At 47.9% G+C, this 25208-nt stretch overlaps 1 protein-coding gene across 1 annotated transcript in view; it reads left to right on the top strand.

Moving 5' to 3' along the window:
• The first annotated feature begins 4429 nt into the window (after positions 1-4429).
• The window catches only part of EFNB2 (ephrin B2), a 41346-nt gene continuing 20567 nt past the window's right edge, over positions 4430-25208 (top strand). The window contains exon 1 of the mRNA XM_010952351.3: positions 4430-5207. Coding sequence (XP_010950653.1) covers positions 5086-5207 — 122 coding nt within the window. The 5' untranslated portion in view covers positions 4430-5085. The remainder of the gene's footprint in view (positions 5208-25208) is intronic.

Raw genomic sequence — 25208 nt, 5'->3', positions numbered from 1 at the left:
CTAAAAGGACCACTGAAAGTCAAACTAGAATGGGTCCTGAAGCGCGGGCAGTAGGTCCCACCCTGATAGGTTGAGTTGCCTCTCCTGGCAGTCGTGGTACCTTCACAATCAGGTCACCTTTGTTAACGCATAATTTTTTTTGTTTACTCTTGTGTTTAGGGTTTGTTTTTTTTTAAAAAAACATCTGTTGTCCATAGTCACTGAGTTGCTAATGGTGCAGAAATACAGATTTGCATTTGCTAGTACACTGCACTATGTATTTTGTAGCAGATTTACCATAATTGGTTTTCAGATGGTTAGATCGCATTGCCTGTTCTATATTGTGTCTCTGTAGTTACGAGAGTAACTGACTTGCAGCTAGGAAACAATGGAAGGGGGATACAGAGGACCCAATGTCAATTAAAGCTGGTGTGTGTGTGTGATTGAAATTCATAGGAAGTCATTTGGAAAGATTGTTCCTTTTCTGAGCCTACAGTGGTTGACAGAGGATGTTGACAGTTTCATTTTTTATACATACTTCTTTATAGTCTTCCGACGTCTGAAGCAGAATCAGTGATCCAGTAGTTTTACTCTCAGGCAAAGGTGTGTGTTCAGTAGTGTCAGTATCTTCGAGGATTGATAAAACTGCTCCTTACGAAACCTGGTTATTAGGGTTAGAATTAAATGGGTTTGTTCTTTGCATACATTTGTGTAATGATTGTTGCCTTCCTCATTTTCCAGGCTTTTGCTATGGATTAAATCAATGACAAGTAACAGGAATTAACAAAGGAGTATGCAATTGCAATATTTCAGGTGCTGTTGAATCTTACTGTAAAGTGGAATAAAGAAGGAACAAAAATGGTTTTATGGACCCCAATATCTCCTTATGACTGCTGTCAGTAACAACCCTTATATGTTCAGAGTCGAATTTGACTTAGAATATTACAGTATGTCTTCTGCTTCTTGCCAGTCCATAAAGTGGGAATCACGGACACAAAGTTAGTGATGAAACTGCAGCTAGTTTATCTCCACCAAACTACCTAATTCAATTTGGAATGGTGACTAGAACTGGTTGGTCCTCTAAACTTGTTGGTTTGCCTATAAGGAAATGAGGTCTTAGGCCAGGTGCCTGAGCTAGTTGGAGCCATAGCTGTATTCTTTCCACATATGCTGCTTTTGCATTAATAATGTTACAACAGTAATGATAGTTTGAGCTAGAGATTTAAATTATTACGATGGAAGATAATGGTATTTTGGTTCTATAAAAAACGTGTTACTGTCTGTGAGGTATGAGTTGTGAAACTTCTGAAAAGGAAAGATGATTTTCTTTTCACCAAGATCCCCATGTAATGACTAATACTTTTCCTAGCAAACTAGTAAGTAGACACTAATTTAACAGCGACAGGGTGTAATACGAATCTTAGAAGCAGACAGGCGAGGTGCGGCAGGAGTGTATGGCAAAGTTGGTCTAAGTTTTATTTTACTCTTGTTTTGAAGGGTCTTTCCCCTGGAGTAAACTGAGCAAAGTGTCATTTGTGGAAGAATTCTAGACATATCAGTAATTTGTATGAAATAAACTGCACACAGTGCCAGGGGACAGAGTTTAGGTCTCCAGCTACGTAGAAAGTTCATGGCTTGGACAACATTTAATCAACACACATAATAAATTTCACTAATTTTTCTGTAATGTTACATTTAGATAAGGCTTTTCTTTGTTTTTACAGAAATTACATTAAAGATGTCTTTTGAAGTACATCTTAGACTGTACAAGGAATATATAAGAAACAACTATAAGTTTTAAAGACCAGTTTTACTTAGGAATTCAAAGCGGCAGAAATGTGACTATTTCCTTGGGCAAAATTGATCTTATTTTTAAAACTAGAATTCTCCAACTTACATTTGCCACTTCATTCTACATTTATTCAAATTTATATCAACTTTTATAACTAACTGTAACTATGTCTCTGAAATCCCCCCAATTTTTTTATTAGGCTTTTAGAACAATTGCTGAAATCTCACTTTTTGATGTGAGGTTAAATACGTGCTGGTAAAATTACAGACTTTCAAAAATAACCACACCTCTCCAAAAATTTGCTTGTAAAATTAAGTCCAGATACAAAGAAGTATTAAACTGACATGATTGGCATGCTTTAAAATTTCAACTTTTGTCTTGTACATGCAGATGTTACTGATTTTTTTTTTCCTAGTATGATATCCACACAGTAGATAAGTGGTTTGAGGTGATCTTTTTAATGACTGAAATTTTTGTCTAGAAAGCAGCATGGGAAATTAGCATCCTGGAGTTGCTACTGCTGATGCTTTTCACCTCGTTTCCACAGCTAATTATATTTACTGGAAGTAAGTTAAAGTATATTCACACTAAAGTTACACAACAGAAATCTTTTTGTGTAGGATTTTATTTTTTGCTCAAATATACACTTTGCTTATAAAAAGGAAGCAATTTAAACATGTACATTTACATTTTTCCCAAGGTAGAATGATTCGGGTGTGAAAATAATCTGATTTACTAAAAATGGAAGCCTGGGTTATTTTCAGACAACGCAAATTTCCTTTATTTCCTCTACTTTGCTTAGAGAGGATGTAGACACCAAGAGGTCACAACTTAAATTTCACAATGTAAGTTTGCTAAGTAAGAAACATGGTACTGAGATACTCAGCTCTTTTAAAAGATTATTAAGCTAGATTTATGTTAAATTTCAAGTGAATGCTGTAAGCTTATTAAAAACGACTCTTGCCTTCGTGCAGTTACGAGTAACACTGCCTGCCCTTTCGTAGTATTTTAGTTGCCTGGGAACCTGCCGATGACTTTGAATCGGTTTACCGTCTTTGAGTCTTTAAAAAAAATTGCCTCCTCAAATTGGAGGCTTTAATTTAAAACTAGCAGTTGCGGAAAATAAAGTTGTTTTCTTTTTTCAAAGATCTACTTGGAATAATATGAATATTTGCAACCGACCTCGCATGCCTTAGTGTTTTCAGTCTTAACAAATCAGTGTTTACAAATTTTTACCCTCCCAGTCGAAATGTACATTAACTCACGTTTAATGTTCAAAAAACGAATACTTAATGCACCATAAAAACCTTCAAAAGTTACAAAGAAGAGTGAAAGAAAACGTAGTATATACATGAGATATTTTTGCCCCATATATTTTCTCTTTTAAATTTAGCTTAGTGGATAATTTGCATACACACACACACACTCATAATTTGTAGGAATACTGTCCGGTTCTTGCATTTAAAATATTAAAGGAATCTTGGAAAGGATTTTTTTAAAGCATGTTGTAGGTACACAGCATATTTTATTTATTGTTTCAAGCTGTGAAACAAGTAAATTTGAACTGTGCACTGTTTCTGCCAAGCTCTACCCGCTGCTGGTCTCAGCCAATTCTCCTTTGGACTTTCTGCGTGATTGGGCGCGCGGGTTCTGGTTCCGGGTGGCGCGACCTTCGTGCTCTCGCCGCGGAGCGCGCACCGGCCGCTAGTGGGCGCTGTGGGTCCGTGGAAGCGCGCGGCGCGGCGGCCCTCGTCCCGGCCGCTCTTTGGGTAAGCGCTTCGCCGGAGATCCAATTGAAGCATTCGTGCCGCCTTTCTGTTTCAGCGCTATTTGTCACCGTCACCCCTAAATTCCCGGTCACCTTGGGGAGGCGTGAGTGTGTCCCAGAGGCTAATTAAGGAGAAGGTCCAGCGGCGGGCGCGATGTGCCGGCGACACTTGGGGGAAAGGCGCTGCCTTCGCAGGAAGCGAGGCTCGGAGGGCGCGGGGCCAGGACGTCTGCGCCCTAGGAGTCGGCTGCCCCGCCGGCGCCGCGTTCCCGGGAGTCGTTTTGTATCTCCCGGTCCCACTGACTTGGGTCGAGGCCCACCTTACGTCTGGTACCGGAATCAAATGTGAAACGCATCACTGAGAGGCCTGGTGGGGGCAGCGAAGGGATGCGCGAGGAGGGTGTGAGCCAGTCCCTGCGGAGTGGGCACTTCGCTTAAGGAAGAAGACCCACGGGAAACCCCCTTGCCTTCCACTCCGTAGGGAAAGTTTCGCCCTCGTCGCTGTCCCCCTGCTGAAGTTAGGGCACTTCCCGGGCAATGAGAGCGCGTGCTGGGCGCGGGGACAGGTGGTCTGTGCTATCCCGCTCCCCACTCGCCCGCCCCATCACCGCCCCGGCCCCACCGCTCAAGGGGCGCGGGGTGCACGCGCAGGCCCCTCTCCCTCGCCGGTTCCCGGGCACTCAGCTCGTGCCGCCGCCCGGGGCTGGGGGCGGGGCTCACCTGTCAGCCGGCGCCCCGCCTCGCGGCGCCCAATGTCGGGCGGGGGCGGCTGACGGACGGGCCTATTGCCCAACCGGCTCGCGGCTGCCGAGTGGCGGGCCAATGGGCTGTGCATTGTGGGGCGGGGCCCCCCGTTTATAGAGCTCTGACAGCGCGCCGGCGGAGCTGACTCTCCTCGGCGGGGACGGCGGCGCCGGCCGAAGCGAGGAGCCGCGCGCGGAGCTGGTCCCGGCGCCCTCCCCGCACACAAAGGCCCGCGCGCGTCCGGCGCCTGCGGCGAGGACCGAGACCCTCCTGCCTGCCTCGCGGGCTGGGAGCCGCGAGGACTGTGGAGGCTCCCGTGCGCCCGGAGGCGCCCCTCGCCGCTCGCGCTCCGCGCTTCGGGACATGGAACCGCGCCGAAGCGGCGCCCGCGCGCTCGGGCCGCTGCCCGCCCCCCTGGATCTATAGTGCGAGGCGGCGCCGCTCGGGGCTCAGAGCCCGTTGCTCGCGCCGAGTCGTGTCTCCGCCTTTGTGTCCCGGCCCCGCGCCCTTCCTGCCGCCCCGCGCCCGGCACCCTGGAGCCGCACGGGAGCCGGCTGTCCGAGCTGCGTCCGGCGCGGCGCCCCGGAGCCCCGAGCCCGCCGCGCCGCCGCGCCCCGCGCGTGCGCTCCCGCCCTGCGCTCTGAGGGCCCCGAAGGGAGCGCCCACGGCCTCGGCGACCGCTGGAGCTACTCGGCGCGCCCAGGAGCTGTCTGCGGTCTCCCCCTTTTCTGCCCCGAGGATTGGGGCTCCGCGCCCGGTTCCTCCGACGCCAGGAGTGCTCGGAGCTGGGAACGGCTTGACCATGGCCGCGAGGAGGGACTCCGTGTGGAAGTACTGCTGGGGAGTTTTGATGGTTTTATGCAGAACTGCGATTTCCAGATCGATAGTTTTAGAGCCCATCTATTGGAATTCCTCGAACTCCAAGTAAGTAGCGTCTGCGATCCCCCTCGATTGTCGCCCAGGGTCCGCCGCGCCGCGCTGTCCTGGTGGGAGGAAGGGTCGGGCCGCCGAGCCTCCGAGCCTGTTTCTGGAACCTCTGTTCGTCGCGCTTCCTTGCCCCCAACCCTTCCACGTTTTACTTGGTCGTGACTCTGCTCGGCCTTGCAGCTGGAGCGTCGCCCTCCTCGTTCTCCTTCCCCAGTGAACTCCCCGGCGCTAAAAAGCCCCTGTTGGCTCGGGTGTCACGTTCGGGAAGGTGTCCGATGACGATACCTGACTCTCACTTATTTTCAAGGACGGAGAACAGGGCTACAAACAGGGCTGGCGAGCACGCGGGGACTGGCGGGCTCGGGAGAGTCGGGGATGCTGCGCTACCGAGGAGCGGCGGAGCGCTGTCCGAGCCCCGCGGGCGGGCGGGGTCGGCGGGCTGGGAGCAGTGGGGCGCACCCTGGAGAAGGGAGCCTGTGGTCCCTGGGCCTCCGGGAGCTCACGCGCCTCGGCGCCGCGCCGCCTGGCCGAAGGTGCGCAGGGAGCTCGCCTGCTGGGGAAAACTTGAGCAGCGAGCCCTTCCCTCCCTGCCCGGGAGACGGGCCTTAGGCTGCTCCCGAGGAACCCTATGCGCAGAGACCTCTCCCTTGGTTTCTAAACCAATGGCCCCGAACTCTGTGCGGTCCCGATTGTTGACTTGATTTTAAGGACGCTTTCTGCAAAAGCTTAATTAAGGCCCTGCCCATTCTATACAGTCCCTGAAGGCTTCGCGCTTGAGGAGCCTGGGCGGGAATGGGATCCTTGGAAACGACTTGCTTTTATCTACAATGCAGCCGGGAGGAAGCCAGGCCTTGTGGAGATTAAGTTTCGGGGTGAGCTACCAGAGTAGTTTAGAATTTAGAAAAGGCCAACCATCCAGAAATATACGTGGCTGTGCCTCGTAATTAGTCATCTGTGCATTCGGTATTGCGTATTACCTCATTCTCGGGATGTATTTCGAATCATAGCCGACAACATTTTACAGAATCGTGGAATTTTAACCTTGGGAAACTTGGGATGCGAAGTATGAAGACATTGGCCATTCGGGAGTAAGCATTTGAGATCAGAAGCAAAATCAGTGACCTAATTGAAGTTGAGCAAGTTGGTCATGTATTTAGGAATAAAGGGGCGGCGTATTGATTTAGAAATCACGTCTTAATTAAAGAATTATATCTACTCTTTTAAAAGTGGTAAATTTCAAATTCACCAACATGTTCACCACGAACTCCCCATTAAAGGGCGAAAAACGTCACAGCCGTAAATCGGATTAAACAGAAATTCTTGTAGGATGCTGGATGGCAGGTCCCAACACTGCTCGTAGGTAAAAGTTGCCGAATGCAGCCTCCTTCCACATAGCCCGATCTTCTATGGACTTCTTTTTTCTTTTTAATTCGATGTAAGATACTGTGTTTGCTGAGAAAGTAGTGGCGGGAACATCTTTATAGTCATGCGGGATCGTGAAACACCGAGGGGTGCGGGAAAGCGCGGAGCTCGGACCTGCGCGCCGGGGCGGGCGTCGGCGAGGCCGGGCGGGCCGGGAGCTGGGCCGAGACCAGCCAGTGCTCGCTTTGTGCCTACAGAGGTCACTCTAACATGCGCAATGCTCGCGGCGCCCCGCTCCCCACGAGGCCGCCTGCTCTACTTTGCACTTTCACTGATGGACTGCCGTTGGGGGCTGGTTGGTTCCCCCTCCCCCAAAAAGGATTGAATTTTTATATTTGTATCTTGTTTAAAGAAGTTCCCATTACTTTCAGCGTTCAGCTCAGTGTAAGTTATTTTCGCGTTAACTACCCGCTCTGCGTGTATTCGGGAGGATCACAAATACCTACTTGGGGAAAAAAGGTAGAGCAGTAATTATTTCAATCTAAGATTTAGACATTAATTCCTTCTTCCCCCAGTGTGTTGGGGGAGGGGGAATGACTGATACTTACTCACTATCCTGATACGAGGATTAGGCTGTTTTTCGGAGCTGTGGCCACAGATTTAGAGACCTCCTGGAGGCCTGCTTTTGGAGAGGCCTGCCGCCCTGCACTGATGATGTTGCTGTTGGCGTGGCTGCCCCGGTCTTTCAAGAGTAGAATTTCTTTTAAAATTCTCATGATAATGGCTGGCCTAGAGGGTGAGATAATTTGTCCCTGAAAAAGGTCTGCTTAGTAAAGTATGCAGCGGAATGCTAGCTTGAGAGATCAGAAAGATTTCGTCCTGGAGGAATGATATGAAAGAGCCTTTTCTAAGTTTGAGAATGAATTTTTTTAAAAAAGAGAACAAAAAACCCTGGTGCCAAGGAGTTGATTTATTTGGGGGGAGGTGCGCATTTATTTCCAGGAAAAAGTTTCTCGGTCAGTAAATGTGACGTGGCAGGAAAGTAATCAGATGCATTGAAGTTTCACATCAGTTCGTGTGAATTGTGGAACAATTCATTTGTAATGAAGCAGCCATCAGTAATTAGATTTGTTTCATTTGGAGGTCAGCTTTTTTAGCAGGTGGTGAACATGGGGAGCATGCAGCAGCTGTTTGGATACAGGGTCCAGAAAATCCTCTGTAAATTCACTGTCTCCATAACTACTTCAATCACACTGTCTGCTGCTCCCATCCCCGAGAGTCTTTGCAGCAGCGGGAAGAAGTTCTGTGTGCTGAAACGTTAGTGACTGCATCTGTAGGTTCTGGAAGAGCTGTGTCAGTTGTAGCCCTTTAAGTTGTGTAGCTTTTTTTTTTTTTAACTCTGGAGCGAAAAGCAAAGCTTGGCTTTCATTTCTAATTAACATTTCAGTAGGACAGTTTTTTTTCCAAGCATGATGTTTTTGCCAAAATAAAATAGTTGGCTCTTTTAAATATATATATATTAATTTCACTTTAGAGTGAGCAAGTCTGTATTGGTGTGGTATTCTAGAGTGATTTACACCGCCTGTGTTGGAAATTTTAGTGGAGCATTAATTTCTTACGTCTAGGAGTGCTATTCCCTATGCACCACGTACTCGTTAGTTAACGAAGCATTTTGCTTTTCCCATGTCATTTTCCCGGACATAATACTGAATTCCTGATATTGATTGACTTGATACAAAAGAATGGCTGGATATTATCCAGATAACCTATAATACATGGGCTTCACCACAGTTGGGCTCTGAATAAATACGGACCTGTCAGAGATTGATAAAATAAACTACAACGGATAGTGCTGTTTAAACAGTCCATTCAATACCATATATCAGCCAGCCTGCCTTCCATTGTGTCTGAAATTCTTATTTTTGTAGGTAAACAAATGCACATTCAGCACTGATTGAATAGCCCCTTGAACTATGCTCCACAGTTTGCGTTTGGGTTAATCTTGTCGGTTTTAATATAGAGAGAAAAAAGCACAAAGCACCAGGGGTGGAATTGTGAGTGCTTTCACATCCACATTCCTCACATTTTGTCAGGATGATAAACTGTAGGTAATGGACTGTCGCTGTTCCCCAGGACAACTGAGCCGGGGAGAGCACAAAGACGGAGCTGCAGCGACATCTCACAACATGCCTGGTAGCCTTCTGTTCAGACGAGGAGAGAATTTATTTGGGAATCTGGTGTCCAGGGACTGCACTTTTTAACCTCAGCAATTACAACTCCAAGGCTCAGAAACGGGAGCTGGAGGTTGAGATGATTTGTTAAGCTCTAGGTCCTCAATCTTTCATAAAGCGTAGCTGTTGACACTTGTCCTGCGATGCAAAGAAATGCAAATGACTCCAGCGTTCCTCAGTTTTCCTGACGGCCAGGCGAAAGTAGGGGGGCAGGTAAATTAGCCACCGTCCCCAGACCAGCCGAAAACTGCCCATGGGAGTGGTTCCTCCACCTGGAGTCATCGGTAGATTTAGATTCATTATCGGAAAACCTCTTAGCTGGCAGTTTGCTCAGAGAAATCCTTCAGTGGGTGGGTCAGCAGGGTAACCGCCTCCAGAGGGGCATCGCTGCCTGGCCCTCCACTGACAGGCTTCAGGTAGCTCCCGGGAGGTGGAGGTGACACCTGTCTTCCAGCAGCGTTTCCCAGCGCATTCACCTAAAGGGAAACGATTTGAGATCCCAGCATGACCGCAGTGACGCGTCACAGGAATGGGAGTGGCGGGGGAAGGAAACACAGCCTGGAGACCCCCATCCAGGAAGAAAAAAAAATTTAAGAAGGATATTTCTTTCCTATCTTAGGAAAACTTTGTCCTTAAACCCTCCCATTGCCAATTAGACAAAAAAGCAGGGCTCCCTAAGAACCCTCCTGGAGATGGTACTCCTGGCCGCAGACACACACAGCTTGTTTTTCAGGTCACTTATCGTACATCTACATAGATTTGCTTACGAACGCACCCTTTGTGCATGGGGTAGAGCCTTAAATAGGAGTGTTCAACTGTTTAAAATATTTTGATTAAAATATGCAGAACCCATAGAACTATAAGCTGCTAGTCATCCCCCACCCACCTCCATCTTTTTTTTTTTTTTTTTTTTTTTTTTTTTTTTTTTTTGAGGGGAGGATTTAGAATGGGGCTGGGAGAGGAATATAAGAAAAGCAAAGAGGGAAGGGTAGGGTATGGAACAGTGTTCCGAACAGCTTGGAAAAACTCCTGTGGCTTCATTGTCTCCCTAAAGCCAAAGAATACAAAGACATGAGCCGTTCAGCCCTACTCCCATGATGGAAAGTGTAGGCCGTGGACGTGGCTCTCCTGTTTGACTTGTTTAATTCTCATTTTAAATTCAGGACTATACTAGCCGTGTGAACTCTGAAGATTTCTTTAGTAATCCATTTTGTCGTTCCGAATCAAAAACAAAGTGAAAGGGTCTGACACAATTTGCTTTTATTTTTAGGCAAATCAACCCTGGTCATAGTTAGTAAGAGGATTACAACCCAGGCTGGGTCTTTACAGATGTAATGTAAATCAAGGGCAGAGTATAAAGAAACTGATCTCTTTTGATTGAAGTGTGGTAAAAAGGCATAGAGAAACTAGCAGCCGTAATCTGATTGTATGGCAATAAAACCACCATTTTCTGTCTTTCAGATAAAAATAATGTGGTAAATCCATGCAGTTCATAAGATGTAAAGGCAGATAAAGGGGGACGCCATGGCAACATATAGATTAGCTTGAAGTTGGGAATGACACGTCTCTGAAAAGGGTGCAGAAAGGAAGGCCCTTGCTCCAGGCTGTTGGCTATTATGTGAGAACCACACAGACTTGGAAACTCGGATTAGAAAGTATGAAAGCCCCACTTGTGGCCCCAGGATGGTTGAAGCCGCAAAGAAAAGATGCTCAGTTCTTGCTCATTGGTGGCGGATAATACGGCAAAGGTGGATTTCATTGACGGCCTTTTGCAGAGACGGAGATTGGGGCTGATTAAAACTTCAGATCGCCGCAGTGGTGAAGGCCTGCAAGGTTTTCCTTTTTAACTCCTGGCCTGACAGCAGCAGCCCTTCTGCAGGATTAGCTGCACTTGGCGGTGCTTGTCTTCATCTCCGTGGGCCCCAGGCGGGGACCTGCTGGGAAGGAACAGAGAGCAGGGGGATAGGTAGGGCCCAAGTTATCGGAAAAGAAAACACAGCCCTTTTGATTCCGGCCACCTTTCAGCCTCAGCACCATCTCACGCCGCGTGGGAGAAGCCGAGGTAAACATTTTGCATCGTTCCCCCTCCCTCAGCCAGAGGGCTCCACTCTGACCTTTGTCTCTCCCACCCTGGAAAAGAAAATACATAATAAAGTAAATAAAGGGGGGAATTTCATGTTCATTCACATCAATAGTGATCCAAGTGCCCAGAGCAGCTGATGGGCTCTGTCTAGATGAGATTTCACTGGTAACCTTGAGTCGAGTTGAAGGGGGTAGGCCCCCCTCATGGAAGCCACAGGGTTGCAAAGGGTTAGTGCTGCCCAGCTCTAAAGTTCAAAACAAAAGAGGCTCGCCAAGCTCTTGAATCTTACTGCCCCCTGTCCCAACCAGCCTGGTCGGTGAGCTGGGCTTTTGTTTCCACCGTCCGCACTTTCCATGTTGGGCCATTGAGGCAGGGACTGGGCTACATGCGGAGTGGCATCCGCCCACTGGGTCAAGCCAGAAGGGAGAGATTTGCTGTATTGCCTCCTACCTGGCGCTATAGAAGAGTCTCAGCATTTGTGCAGGACAGTCTGAACTCTTCAGATGTTGACAGCACTGAAGGCTGCAAACACCCCAAGTGTCTGTCTCTCTGGAGAGGATGAAGGGGATTCAGTGCCGGTCTCTTAACAGCAACCTGGGGCCTTCCTAGACTGACAGTCTGTGTCTGCAGACCCTCCCTGGATCCTAAACAGTCGTTCTCAGACCCACTGTGTTGATTTTGTTCCTAATTCTCAGAGCGCTGACTTGACTCTTCAGGGCTATAGATTTATTTACTGCATTTGTTGCCTGTTTTTCTGGTCATGACTGTGTGGCTTTCACCATTTAAGGACGTTCAAAAATGATCGCTCAGAGATCTGCCATACCCAGTGCCCTGCTCCCTGACCTCCCTTCCTAATTTAATTCAAAAATCATATCAAAAGATCCAGTGCACTGGTCCAGATTCATCAAAGAGAGGGGACCCCCCCCCCCCATTCACAAGCTGGTCACATCCAAGCACCTTGCATTCTCCATTTGACAATGACTGCTAATGGCCCATTCAGCTAAAGTATTTGCTTGTTAACAGGGAACAGAGCATGATAAATGTCCAGCAAGCTTGCGGCCTCCTTCAGCCTTTCAAATGCAGACTGGTGCATATTTATGGCAGGCAAACAACAAAAGGAGACGCTGAATTGCCCTGGCCTCCAGCTTTCTATTAGGAACAGGGTTAAAGTGATTAAAGAAGTGATGCTGAAAAGTCCTGCCACTCGTTTACCGACCGGCGTCCCACACTTTCGGCTTTGCATCCTACCTTAGAGAAGAGTGCACAGTATTCAGATAAGGATGGTTGGATCCGGCCACCCAGGGAAAGGAGTAGGTGATCAGTTATGAAATGTTTTCCACGCACACTGAGTGCCATGTGCCCCCATTTCTCTTGCTCCTGCAGAGAATCTGCAGAGGCTCTTTATTTTCCTTTTCATGGATAAATATCAAATATGTAATTCTAGTCCACAGTCTTTTGTGGCTGGCGAGGGCATACATGCTGATTTCAAATAAAAAAACATAGTAGGAGAAAGCGCCGTTAAAGAAAAACAAGTTGTTTCTGCCCTTTGTAATTCTCCAAACAACATATGAAGGGAAAATTGGCAGCAGTGAAGTGTTAATAGTTTGCTATTTCCATCCTCCAGAACATGGGTAGGTGAAGGTTCTAACTTCTCAGTGGTGGGCAGACATTCAGAATGCGATGAATGAACCCAGCTCTGAAAACTTCAGTGTCTTCATGTTTCCTTTCTGAAACGGTTCAACAGTCCAGTTCATTTTCTCAGTTTAAGTTTGGTTGCACCCAGTTTTAATTACAGCCCTTGGATCCTTCTACCAGTACTTGCTAGTTAAGCCTCTGTTGCCCCTGAGGCATGACTCCCTGCTTTTCAGGTCCTGATGACTCCCATAGCACCCCCCCCCCGAATAATGAGGAGTGCTACCCACACACCCCTGTGCACACCAGGACCTCTGGCCTGCAGAGCCGCTGTCCAAAATGCCACCCTCCGGCATCTCGCCAGCCTCTCCCATCCCAGCTGAGGACCAGGAGGCCCAGCGTGGGGCCACCCCCTGATGAAATGCTACTGAATCTCAGTTCTTGCTCTTCCCGCCCGTTAAGCTGACTCCCTGCGGCCTGAAAGCATTTGTCCTGAATGGTAACTGCCTGATGAGTGAGTGGGGCCTGGCCATTGACGTTCCAGGCCAGCTCAGAATGGATCTACCCGCAGAAGTTAGAAAATGTCCGTTTTCACTTGGCTACCAGAACTCTATTTGAGGGTACATTTTAGATAAAAACAAGCTCGCTGAGCCCCGAATCCCTCTTTGTCTGTGGGAAAACGGACTGTCCTTCAAGTTCACAACTCCCCCTGAACGAGTGCTCGCTCTCCCCATGGTGTGGATCAAACATAATTTCTTTAACCCCTTTCTCTGTAATCCCACAGCACTTCAGTTAAATACCCAGGGCAAAGGGAGGACGTTATTCGCGGCACAGCCATGATTTATAGGCACATCTTAATCCCCTTCGCCACCCTGCCCATCCCTAAAAGACAGGGACCAGAATTCGTTCATGCCATCAATCGCTGCCTGCTAGCATTGACATCCAGTAAGTATTAGCTGAAAGAGGAGACAGAACCCAGATGTCAGTTTATGGCCGCCCGCCCCTGCTGTGTTAACAGATCACCTGCTACTGGAGATACACCTCCAGCCCAGCGGTTCTAGGAGTTCAGGGCATCAGAATCACCTGAAGGGCTTGTTAAAACAGGATTGCTGGCCCGTCCCCAGAGTTCCAGATTCCTAAGGTCTGGGTGGGCCTTGAAATTCACATTTCTAACAAGCTCTCAGCTGAGGGGGCTGAGACCACACCTTGAGAACTGTTGCCCTAAATCTGCTTTTTTTTCTTTTTAGAAAACAGCTCAAGATTAGGTCATCATCCTCTTAAAGGCTGCCTTGAATCTCTGGAGAAGGCCTTACCTCCCTGCTGGCAGCCTCCATTCCTGCTTTGTTGATCATTGGCGGCAGACAGTTCATCGATCTGTTCAACAAGCGTTTGCTGCCTGTGAGGCCTGTTATGTGAGGCTCTGAGAGTGCAAAGAGCAATCTCTGCCCTCAAGGGACTTAAACCCTAAAGCAATTAGGGAGGGGTTCCTGCAGGAAGCCAACGCGTTCTGTGCGGTGGTGCATGGGACGTGTGTGCGGGAAGGGATGGCGTTCCTCCCCAGCGGAGGGGAAGCTGAGTCAGGAGAGACCACAGGCCAGGTCATGGGAGATCTCTGAGAGGAAAAACACTGAGCAAGTCAAAGGAATACATTTCAGCTGAGGGCAGCGAGCGCCTGTGAAGCGGCCGTCTGTAACAACCTACGCTGTTTGATGCGTCTGGGCAGAGCTCAAAGACAGACCCCACAAGTGAAACAGACAGACCCCGTGGGGAGAGCTAGCCCCGTGACTCCAGCCCCCTTGTTCTTATGAGAGTTAGCACCGTCTGCTGGTTCTAAGAGTGTCTGTGCTGATCATGGGAAGGCCAGGCAGTTCAGCTTAGCAGAGACAGCCGGGCAGGTGCTGTTCAGTTAAGAGTACATGCTCGGGAATCTGGCTGTGCGGGTCCGCTCCTGGCTAGTCATTTTTCAGCTCTGTAACTTTGCGAGCATATCCTTCACTTCTCTCCATTCTCCCAAACCTAAAGTGGGGACAGTAGTCTCCCAGGACCAAGTGAAAGGGTGATACGGCTGTGGTCAGCAGGCAGAGACTTGAGCTCTGTACTTGGCACGATGAACCAGTAAGTGTCAGCTGCTGTTGATAAACATTAAATGAGTATCCACCGTGTGCCTGGCTCTGGTTCAGTTTGTCTTCTACATACAAATGCAGGATAAAGAAAAATAAAACGTTAAGAAAGGTGATAACATGGCACTTGTGCCTTTGACAGTCCTTGATGTTACGTTGTGCCTTGTTTAGCTGCCAGACTTCTCCTCACTCTCGCTACGTGAGGCACCTTTTCATTTCCCTTCCCCTATCCAGGTACGTGCTCCTCTTCTGCTTCTTGCCCCTGATGCTTCGTTGTCACGTTTATAACCCTGAATTCATTCACCTTCCCCTGGGCTGAACCCACTCGAGGTACAGGGCAGAGTAAGAGATGGGCTTGTTGAATGAATACACAATGGCAACCTGCAGGGACAGCAAGGTGGCACTTTTGCATTAATGTTACAGGCTACTTAGAAGCCTGCTCACCTGAGGGACAGTTTGCTTTATTTAACAACTGCTGCACGTGGCACTTACTGCGGCCAGTCGCTGCTGTAACTGCTACACAAATACTGACTCATCAACCTTCACAATAACTGCCTGAGAGAGGTGCTCTCATGCTTCCCCATGGTACCGAGGGGGAAACCAAGGCACAGACAGGTTAATTAACTTGCCCAAAGTCACGTGGCTGAGAAGTGGTGCAGCCTGCATTTGAACCTGAGTATTCTGTTCAGGATGCCTCCTCTTCGTTTTCCGCCTCTTTTTCTTAGGCTGTTACCTGGAGTGGCTAGAAATCACGTGACTAAGGTAAGCAGGCGTTTGCTCCAAGCAGTACATTCGAGGCAGCTGAAAAGAAAGTTCTGGGCCTAACTCTCCCCTGTTCTGTTGTGATTTATGGTCTTTCCCGTGACAGGCCTGCAATTCTAAGTGGAGCTTTTGAATCTTTGATAACAAGGTTCTTTACAAAGGAAACTAGGCAGTTATGAAAGTGTACAATATTAATGCCTTTACTGAGTATTATTCCATTGACTATTAACATTTGCCTTTTAAAAATTTAAACATTTGATTCGTTTCTTTGCTGGGAGAAGAAAGGTCAGGTTTTTGAGGAGTTACGTTTGGTCCGATGCTGAGCGCGCGTCAGGCGAAGGAGGTAGTGTGACATCTCTTTTAGAGCCTCGTCACAATTAAATGCCATTTTATTTTGGATTTTGGGACCTGTGCCAGCCTCCAGCTTGTCAGAGCTGAGAAGACTCAAATCAAGTCCAGGCCTGTTTCGGCAGCAAACTGGGCTTCTGGCCTCTTGCCTGTGGATTCATTCAGTCGAGCCCATCTGGCTTTTGATGTTCCGCGAGTTCGGAGCAGTTTGTTTCAGGAAGCCGGGTGGGGAGTGCCGGTGGGCCTGGGGTGCTCTGACTCCCGGGTGAGCCTCTGGTTGCACGTCCCTGGGGCTCGGGGCCCACTGAGCTGCAGGGCCAGATCCTTACTCCTTTCTGAGCTCCGGGCTCAGGACACCCTCTTCTCTCCTGTCCAGCTCCCCTCTTTTAGCCTAGTAGCCGCCTTTGCCAGTAACTGAGGGTGTGTGATTTTGTGTGTCTGTTTTTGGCTCAAGCTAATCCAGGCTGCTTGTGGTGACCGAGCAGGAAAGATGTTGTCCGCAGAGTTACAACGGCGTGCCTCTCACACTTTGGGGGCGATCTGACACAGTCTGGGGGTGGTCTGGGTAGAGGGCAGTCCCCCCATCCAGCTCTCCTCCTTTTCAGTGTTCACGGCACAGACCTGGCTGTTGGGATGGCTTCCTGGGGGTTGTGTGGCTTCGTTTCTCCTCTCTCTTCTTCCCCTGTCCCCTGGGCTGTGGCCCAGCGGGAGAGGGGGAATGTCTCACGTCACCCATCCACAGCGGGCCCTGACCTCTGTGGAGCCAAGACCAAGCAAGGCCCAGAAGGTGGCCACACAGGTGGCTGTGAAGTGACTGCACACAGCCTTGTCAGTTGTGCTGGCAGACATGATGCTTGCCTGGCAAGGAGACTCTCTTCTCTTTTTGAACCTTACTTGTGGACATGCTCCTTCTGTGATGACAGACGCCTATGAGCAAGGCACTGGGGTGGGGGGCCCGGGGTCCCAGCCTGGAGAGCAGGGTCACATCCCCTGGATATATTCACTTCCTCTCAGTGCTGTTTTCCCCACCACAGGGGACTGGTTTCATTCACCCATAAATCATGGGGGAGTTGTCTCTCTCAAGAGGCAAAATTCTTTGAAGTTTAAAAAAAAAAATACGGACGGCAATGAAAGGGATGAGGAGGGTGGATGGGAGAGGTGCACCCAAGCTCCAGCTGGCAATGCTGTGCTAAGATCTTCATTCCATTTCTTCCGGTTCTGAAAATGCCAGCCCGTTTCTGTCTGATGTCTATGTGCTTTTCCTCCCAGTGATGGCCCCACTTGGGGAGGTGAGCACATGGATGTCCACGCTGATGTCTGAAACAGCAGAGAACCCGCTAGAGATGCCCTTCGAGTCTCCTGTAGGAAAGCCACTTTTCATAATGAGAGTTCCACCGTCCTTTGTAGATACTGGCAAAGAGCGTGGTTGGGAACAAGACCATGCAGGTGCAAACAGTTAGGAAAGAGGCTGACACCGTCTCTTGCCTCTGAAGGGTATGAAATCCCTGCTTCCAGAGCGGAGCCAGCGTGGTCGGGTGGCAGGACAGAGGTTGTCCCTGGTGATTCACCTCCCAGCCATTTCCCACTCACCGCACATCACAGCCTCCCAGCCTTCCTTTTCCAGTCCCCCACCTCCCACTTTTGCCTCAGCTAGCTACAGAATTCATGGCATGATTTTTTTGTTTGTTTTTCGAAACTTTTTGGTGGGGGGTGGTGTTTAGATCAGTTCCATAAATAAAGACCTCTGTGTTTTTGTTGTGAGGTTGGTGGTTGATTTGTGTTAATTCCGTGCCAGAGATGAGCTCGTCTCCTGAACATGCAAAAATAAAATGATACCTGTGCGTCACACACTTAAAGGCTGACTTTCGAGGGGAAGATACCTTTTTCAGCCTCAGCTCATCATAGGCTGTCCTTCTGCGAACTGGAGGGTTTTGTAAACGGTGAAAGTTATGGGATGGATAAAAATTAAGTAAATACTTGTGTTCTTTGCCTGAAAGAAAATTTAAACCACGAGAATCTTACCTTTGAGCATTCAGAAGTACAATTTACTCTAGCCACCAGCGTTCTGGGCATTACCTCACAAATAAAAAACAAGATTAACATCAAAAGGAGTCAGCTTTCGTTCAGTTGTGCAGCCTGGTAGGCTGTGAAATTTAATATGATTCTGACTTGTACAGTAATTGTAGGATGACAGAGGGAAATGGATTCAGTTTAAGTAAAAAGTGTACATTACACAGCAGCAGGGTGAGGTTGGTGGGCTGAGAATGGGGCACCTGAGCTCTGCCACTGCAGGTGGGGATCCTGTAGGGAAAACGTGCCTTTAGACGGCAGCTTACACTTTTTTGAAGTGTCTGCAGAGGCCGCCTCCGCTGGAAGAGTTGCTAAACTGGATTCAGTGCGCCTAGAGGCTCAGGCTGCTTTTGAATTCGTGTGCGGCTCATCTTTCCTCTCCTGGAAAAGATCTCGCTTGTCCTGGCTGCGAAGTTTGAAGTGCACCCCGCCCCCTGCCTTAGCTCTCAGATTGAGAACACTTTCATGGCCCCATATTGTACAGCCTACTTTTTAGGCCTCTTTTCTTTGCTTTGAGTAAATCAGTTTCATGTTGCAGATGATCTTTGCTTTAGGAAAGTGTGAAAGAAAGGGCCCCTGCGAAAACGGGCAGCCGTTCCAGCGCCCTTACACGCCAGCATCAAAGCAGAAAATGTCAATTAAAGCCTCCAATTACTACCTTATTTCTTGGAGGTTTAAAGCCACCGAGACGATAGCGATGTCCTGGCTTGAAGTTTTAAAGTAATTATTTGTTAGTCCAAGCGTGGTATCTGGTAACCTACTTCCATGTAAGCCTGACACCCTATAGCTGCACCCCACTCTCTCTCTGGTTTCAGAGGAAGTTTGTGCAGAAACTTGTTCTCATGTTAAAGTGCAAAAGGGGGCAGTAAAGTGCTATCCACAAAATAGGGAAAATTTTCCCCCAAGTCTTTCTCATGGTAGATATTGCCTGAGTCTTCCCTGGGCCCCGCTTTGATTCGTGATCACAGAGTCTTCGGTGGGGGCTCGTGGAGATGATCTCGTTAAGCCACAGCAGCAGCCCAGCGTTAGACAGAAGTAAGGCCAGGCTGACCCTCCTGCCTGTTTATGGAACGGGCCAGCAAATTCACACACTCACGAATTCAAGTCATTTTTCTGGGGGATTCATATTCCCAAGTGCACAGAGCATTTCGGAAAGGAATCCTGGGCTTCGGTGTAAAAGCTGTTTTTGCTCCACATAGATCTGGAAGGCCCCGAGTGCGTGGGGAGGTTACAGGTCAGGGGTTGGGACGCATCACTTGCAGTGAGCATCTTTGTCGGGAGGGGCCTGGGGAGATGAGCCACTTACAGCAAAGCTGCAGCCGGCTTGTCCTCACTCAGAATTTCAGCTGAACCTACTTACAAACTGTTCTTCTTCCTTCAGCCTTTGACATTTAATTAAAAATAAAAGCATTTTATGGGAAAAGTGCACATTCCCCAAAACATGCTAAACTCAAAGTGGACTTCAGAACCCTGGCTAACCAGCAAACCTACCCTATGGTGCGATTTTTGGGGTGCAAACTGCTAGGGAAAACTCGTTCCCAGAGCTGGGATTCAGAGTCCCTGGAATGTTAACCAGCTCCCAGATCTGTGCAGTTTAGTGATTAAGCATAAACTGTATCCCATATTTTTCATTTATTTGAATAAACTTGTGGTACTTTATTACAGCTTTTGTGGACTCGAGAATTGATGTGTTAAATAAGCCACAATTCAGAGAATAATGATTTTACTTAGTTGGCGTTCTAAGGAAATGCATCACCAAGAAGTTTAAAAGTCTACAGGCCTTAAGTATATTGTTTTAAATCAGAGTCAGGAACAGTGGCTCAAGAATATGACACAGTTTGTCTCTGAAACCGCCCCTTGAAACGTAATTTTCCAGTCTGATCACAGAAGCATTTTATGTTTATTGCAGAAAATGCTGAAAAACACAGAAAGCTAAAAATCACCCCAAGTCCACCATCCAGTAGCCCAGAGCAGTCTCAGGAAAGGCCCCACGTTGGACCATCTGTGTGTATGTTCTCTGTAACGTCGGCAAAACAAGCAGAGTGACACCCCGCACACTGTGTGGGTGTGGATGTCTTCAACTGAAAGTAGCCATTTACTTACAGTTACCATATACACTCCTGATGTAATATTGAAATGAAAGGAAAAATAAAATCAGTTTTCCATGGAAAAGTCAAGTCTGCTCATTCAAACATGGAATCTTTTGCTTGGCAGTTTGCTCCAAAAATAGAGGGAGATCATCTGTAGGTCTCTGTCCCCCCAGTTTGTGCGTCGACAGAGTTTGCATCAGTCCTGTTACATGAGTAACACGGTCCCATTTCTCAGGTGGATGACACCTGCCCTAAGTATGTAGGAAATACTAGCTATTTAAATAGATACTTAACTTGTATGTGCATAACTGTACACAGACACAGCTCTGGATCTGAGCTGACACTTTTTCAGTGAGAAGCACTGTGGTCACATCTGTCTGGAGGGGGTTTGCATGATCCAGGTATTTGGACCCAGAAACTGGTCACTCCTGCCTATCTCCTTTTATTCTGGTCTCTTTCATTCGGTGTCAGCTTGATATTCTTGCATTCAGCTACAACATGCAAGATTTGCCCTGGTCTGGATGGTAGTTTGGCGTGCTCGTCCACCATTTACCTCTGGGGGGACCTGGGGCTTCTATTTCCTGTCTGCTTTCACAGACTGTAGCAGCATCGAGAGGCCATAGTGATTTGGCTGTTTTTCCAGGTTAACCTACGTATTTCTGGCAACCTTGAAGCAAAGTGTGAGAAGTGAGTGCATGTTTGTCCTGAGGGGCATGTGTTTTGTCCAGGAGTGGGAGGAGCAGAGAAGAGAAGCAGGGAAACTGGGGCATCTTTAGGGGGTTGGGGGTGCAACTCTGGTGTCACTACACAGCCTGCCCTGAGCATCTCAGCTCCTGGCTTCCCGGGGACCTCGCTGCTCAATCGGGCCAGGCTCACAAGTCAGCCAACAGCCATTGCCTCCCGCGGACTGACCTGTGAGACCTGGGAAGGCAGTCCTGGCCACCAGAGGGGTCCAGACTTGAGATCACAATGTGTGATGTTCTGGTCTGTCAGAGAACACTGTGTGTCATGCCCCTGAACTCTTGAGTGGCAGGTTCATGCTTTAAATGCATTCTGCTAGTTTTTTAACAAACATGGGTTCCTAGTGTGGATTAAAACTCTGAAGAATATTGTTTCACATGATGGCTGTGTTATTTGGTGGGGGGGGTGGGGAGGAGAGGTAATTAGGCTTATTTTTTTATTCACTCATTATCACTTTTTTAATGAAGGTGCTGGGGATTGAGCCCCTGACCTTGTGCATGCTAAGCATGTGCTCTACCACTGAGCTATCCCCTCCCACCATGGCTGCATTATTTTAAAATCTTCTCCAGTAATGAGTATGAAGTTGAACTATCTAATTGAGAGTATTAGAGATCTAATTTAGATTATCACATATTAATGCTTAATTTCGGTTGTTAGAGTGACTTGAAGTACTCCCCATGGAAGTGTCAGAGTCCGGTCTGGTGAATAACTTTTAAGAATTTGGGTTAAGTTTGATAGGTAATCAGAATATAAAAAACAAGTTCTAGTATCCTTTCATTTCAGGCAGGGAACCTTTGGAAGCCCTACTCAGAGGTTCCATTTCACTCCACATTATATTGTCTCTGTATCTGACCCAGCGTCACCACATCTTATTGTCTTGCTTGGGGATGATTCATTGGGAAAAACCATGGGAGTTGCCTCTTTCTGCCCAGCACACGCGGCTCCTGTGGGCACCCCGAGGAAGCCCTCCCGTGAGAGATGTAAGCCACAGCGCCAATGCCCAGGAAGCAGTCCTGACCCCGAGCTCTCCTGACGGGGAGGAGGGTGTGGCTCCCCCCCTGCCGGAGGGCAGAGGGGTGACTGACTCTGACTCTGAGTCCCTGGCCCGGAGGGGATCTGGCCCTCTGAGTCCTCTCTCCTACACAGAACAGGAGACACTGTGAGTCTTCTTTGTGTTCTGTTTTGAAATAAAAACCAGCAGATGTTAGTAAATAAGAGCTCTAACCACTTTCTTTTTGGATATAGTTTAACAAACACAGCCTTCCCTCTGTGGTGTGAATTACAAACATGGGGATTTTCCTCTGTGTGTCTTTGGCTGCAAAGTGGACGTTGTCTCATCACCCAAAAAAGAAATCTGCATTTGATATTCACTGTGCAGAGTCAGGGTAGTCATTTAAAATTAGCTAGTTGTCACCACCATAATTATTCTTAAAAAAAATAAATAAATTCCGAAGTCAACAATAGGACACATACATTATTGACTGTTACCGAACTTGCAAGGCATAGATGTGCTGTGTGGTCTGACTTGTAAAGATCTGTGAGCAATCGTGAGGTAACAGAATCCATGTAAAAGTGACCTGGCTTCAGAAATTGAACTTCGTGGTCACTGATTTGATTTTAACCTCTCGGACATACTGTTTTCCATTCAAAAATGATATTGCTAAGAAATTCATCCCGTTTTCTTTTCACATACATTCTACGATTCTCATAAATTGTCTAGAGTCCATCTGTAATACCACATTTAAAACACAAGCCCATGTGTGGTCAGTCTCTCCCTCACCCTGTGGTTCCTGGCCTCCTAGGGCACCGCAGGCGTACCAGATGGCCACCCTTATGATGCTCTCAAGCCTGTGTGTGCATTGACTTTCTTTCTCTTGATTTGCCTCAACTTCATGGCTTATCTCTGAAGAGCTCAATTTAGGAAGAGATGCATTTCCCCAAACCAGATTTATGCTGTAATGTGATGCAGTGAGAACTGGGAAGTGTGCAGGGAAAGGGGCTTTTCCTGTCGCAACTTGGGTTTGGCACAGCGCGTCTTCATCTGTTTTGTGTGTTACGTTCGTTTGCGGTGACAGAACAAGACCGTGTGGTGGAAGGTGCTTTGATCAGTGCTTAGCAAAGAGTAAGTGCTTGAAAGCAGTGGTGCTTCTGGTGTTAGAGCTTCTGGAGGTGGTACATGGCCTTGCATTTTAACTAGGGATGGCAGAAAACCGGTGACACTCATAAATCCAGAGAGAACGGGTCCAAAACTCCATCCGCACCGCTCCATGCTGTCTGGAAGCGCCGTGGTGCTGGGGATGGGCCACTCCGCTCTCAGCACACCCCTGTCCCCACTCCGGGTCATCCTGTCTTCAGAATTCCCTCCATGCCTCTGATCTGCAAATTAGTTTGTGGCACTTAATTTGACTTAAATTTATGTGTGTGTCTCAGCTGCCATTTGTCCTTCCATGTTTTTTCCAAAGAACACATTATTCATTGAGCACCTACCAGATGCCAGCCCTTGGGCACTCGGTGTTGAATCAGCCACGCATGGGACCCGCCTGCCCGCAGGAAGCTAGACCGTAGCTCTGGCAATCAGGGTCCTCTGCTCGTCTGTCACTCAGAGCGTCTGGCACGAACGCGGCTGCCTTAGTTGTTACGCTCACGGTAATTACTCTCTTTGCTCCCATGTTGCCTTAGAAACTGCGAAGGCACGTGGACGGGCCTGGAGGCCATGAGGCTTTGTGAAATAAGTCAAGAGAAAGACAAATACTGTATGTTATCGCTTATATGTGGAATCTGAAAAATAAACAAACTAGTGAATATGACAAGGAAAAAACAGGCTCACAGATGTAGAGAACAAACAACTGGTTCCCGGTGGGGAGAGGGGAGGGGGAGGGGCCAGATAGGGACAGGGGATTAAGAGGTACAAACCACCGTGTAGGAAATAAATACGCTGCGAGTGTGTATTGTCCAGCACAGGGAATACAGCCAGAATTTTATAGTAACTATAAATGGAGTAGAACTGTAAAACTTTTGCATCACTATGTTGTACACCTGAAACTAATATTATATTGTAAATCAACTATAGCTCAATTTAAAAAAAACAACTGTGAAGTCTCCTGAGAGGCAAAGGGACTTCTGGGCTCGACGCACTTAGTTGTAACGTCCGCAAGAAACCTGTGATTTGGGCTCTCAGCTCAGCCTCAGCCTTTGTCTCCAGAGAAACCGCAATCTCATCAGTTAAAGAGGCCACTGTGCTAGTGTAGCTGTGTAGCTGTGTGCCATGTATGCTTAAAAAGTAAACCTCTAAAGCACTCAAGTCTTGGGTCCTTTTGTATGGATTTAAATAAAGAAGCAGTAGTGTGTGTTTGTTTGTTTAGGAACTCTTAAAACCATTTTTCAGAGTAAAGGATCAAATCCTTGCCCTACTCTTCGCCACAGTGTATTCTGAAAAGTGAACTGATGCTTTTGGAAACATTAGGAATAGTGGGTTTTGTCAGAATTTACTCTTTAAGGGCATATCAAACATGCTTGTTGAAATTAGCGATTCCTCCCCTTCCCTTTCATTCTGATAAGACATCCCTTGGGTTGCTCTCTCCCCATACATGGCTCCCACATCACTGACCAGTAAAGCTTTTTATGTGGTTTGTACCTTCAGAAAATATGGTCTGAACCACGGAGAGCCTTCTAGCCAAACCAGCCCATGTGCCCAATGGTCTTAACTTCACCCCATCAGCACCAGTAAAAACTAGAACTTGGATTTGGTGAGTGAAGAGGGAGTCACGAGGAGGCTCTTACTTGGGCAGGGAGGAAATCCACAGGGAGTCTTGGTGAAGCAGGAAAGAACAATCTTCATGAAGGAAACAGGATCTTGGTAGCATTTTGAATGAAGAAGGAGCTGGGTGAGCCAGATTTGAGACGTAGGTGTGATGTGGGAGAGTTCTGAGATGTGCAGAGATGATCTGCAGCTTGCGGGTGGGGGGAGGTCTGATGTATTTTCTTAAAGGAATTGAACGGATGAACAGGAAGATGAGTCCATCTGTCTGCTGAGGGTCCGGATGTCTGAAGCCTGAGCAGACCCTCGGGGAAGGTGGTCCGTGGTCAGAGTCGCTCAGGGTGAAGATCAGAGCTGAGAGGAGGCAGGTACCAGTGCCTGGCTGCAGACTTCAGTTGTGATTTAGGAATCCTTTTAACAGTGGCTAATGCGGGGCAGTCACTCTGTGCCAGCTACTAAAGGAGCAGGTTTAGAATAGAAAATGTTTGGAGTGGAGTGGGGAACCCCGGCCAGGAGTTGGTCTCTGGTTCTGGGATGCAATGAAGATTTCTTAAGAAGATGGAGGAGTAAGAGATGAGAAAAAGGATGTGTCAGGAAGGTGAGCGATGTGGTACCCAATCACTGTCAGGCTTCTTCCCCCACTTCTCAACCACATCAAAATTACCGTGGGGCACAGGGGTAAAGACTGAAGGGCCTCATCCACAAATACTCGGACTGAGTCCTTCAGTCTGTCCACCGGAAGCCGGAGCGGTGTTTCATCCACAGAGAGCATGGACTTGAGAGACTACACTGGGCCTCGGGA

The sequence above is a fragment of the Camelus bactrianus genome, chromosome 14 (genome assembly GCF_048773025.1).
Source record: "Camelus bactrianus isolate YW-2024 breed Bactrian camel chromosome 14, ASM4877302v1, whole genome shotgun sequence".
Classification (NCBI taxonomy): Eukaryota; Metazoa; Chordata; class Mammalia; order Artiodactyla; family Camelidae; genus Camelus; species Camelus bactrianus.
Note: the sequence above shows the minus strand (reverse complement) of the source record. Positions and strands in the feature narration are given on the sequence as shown.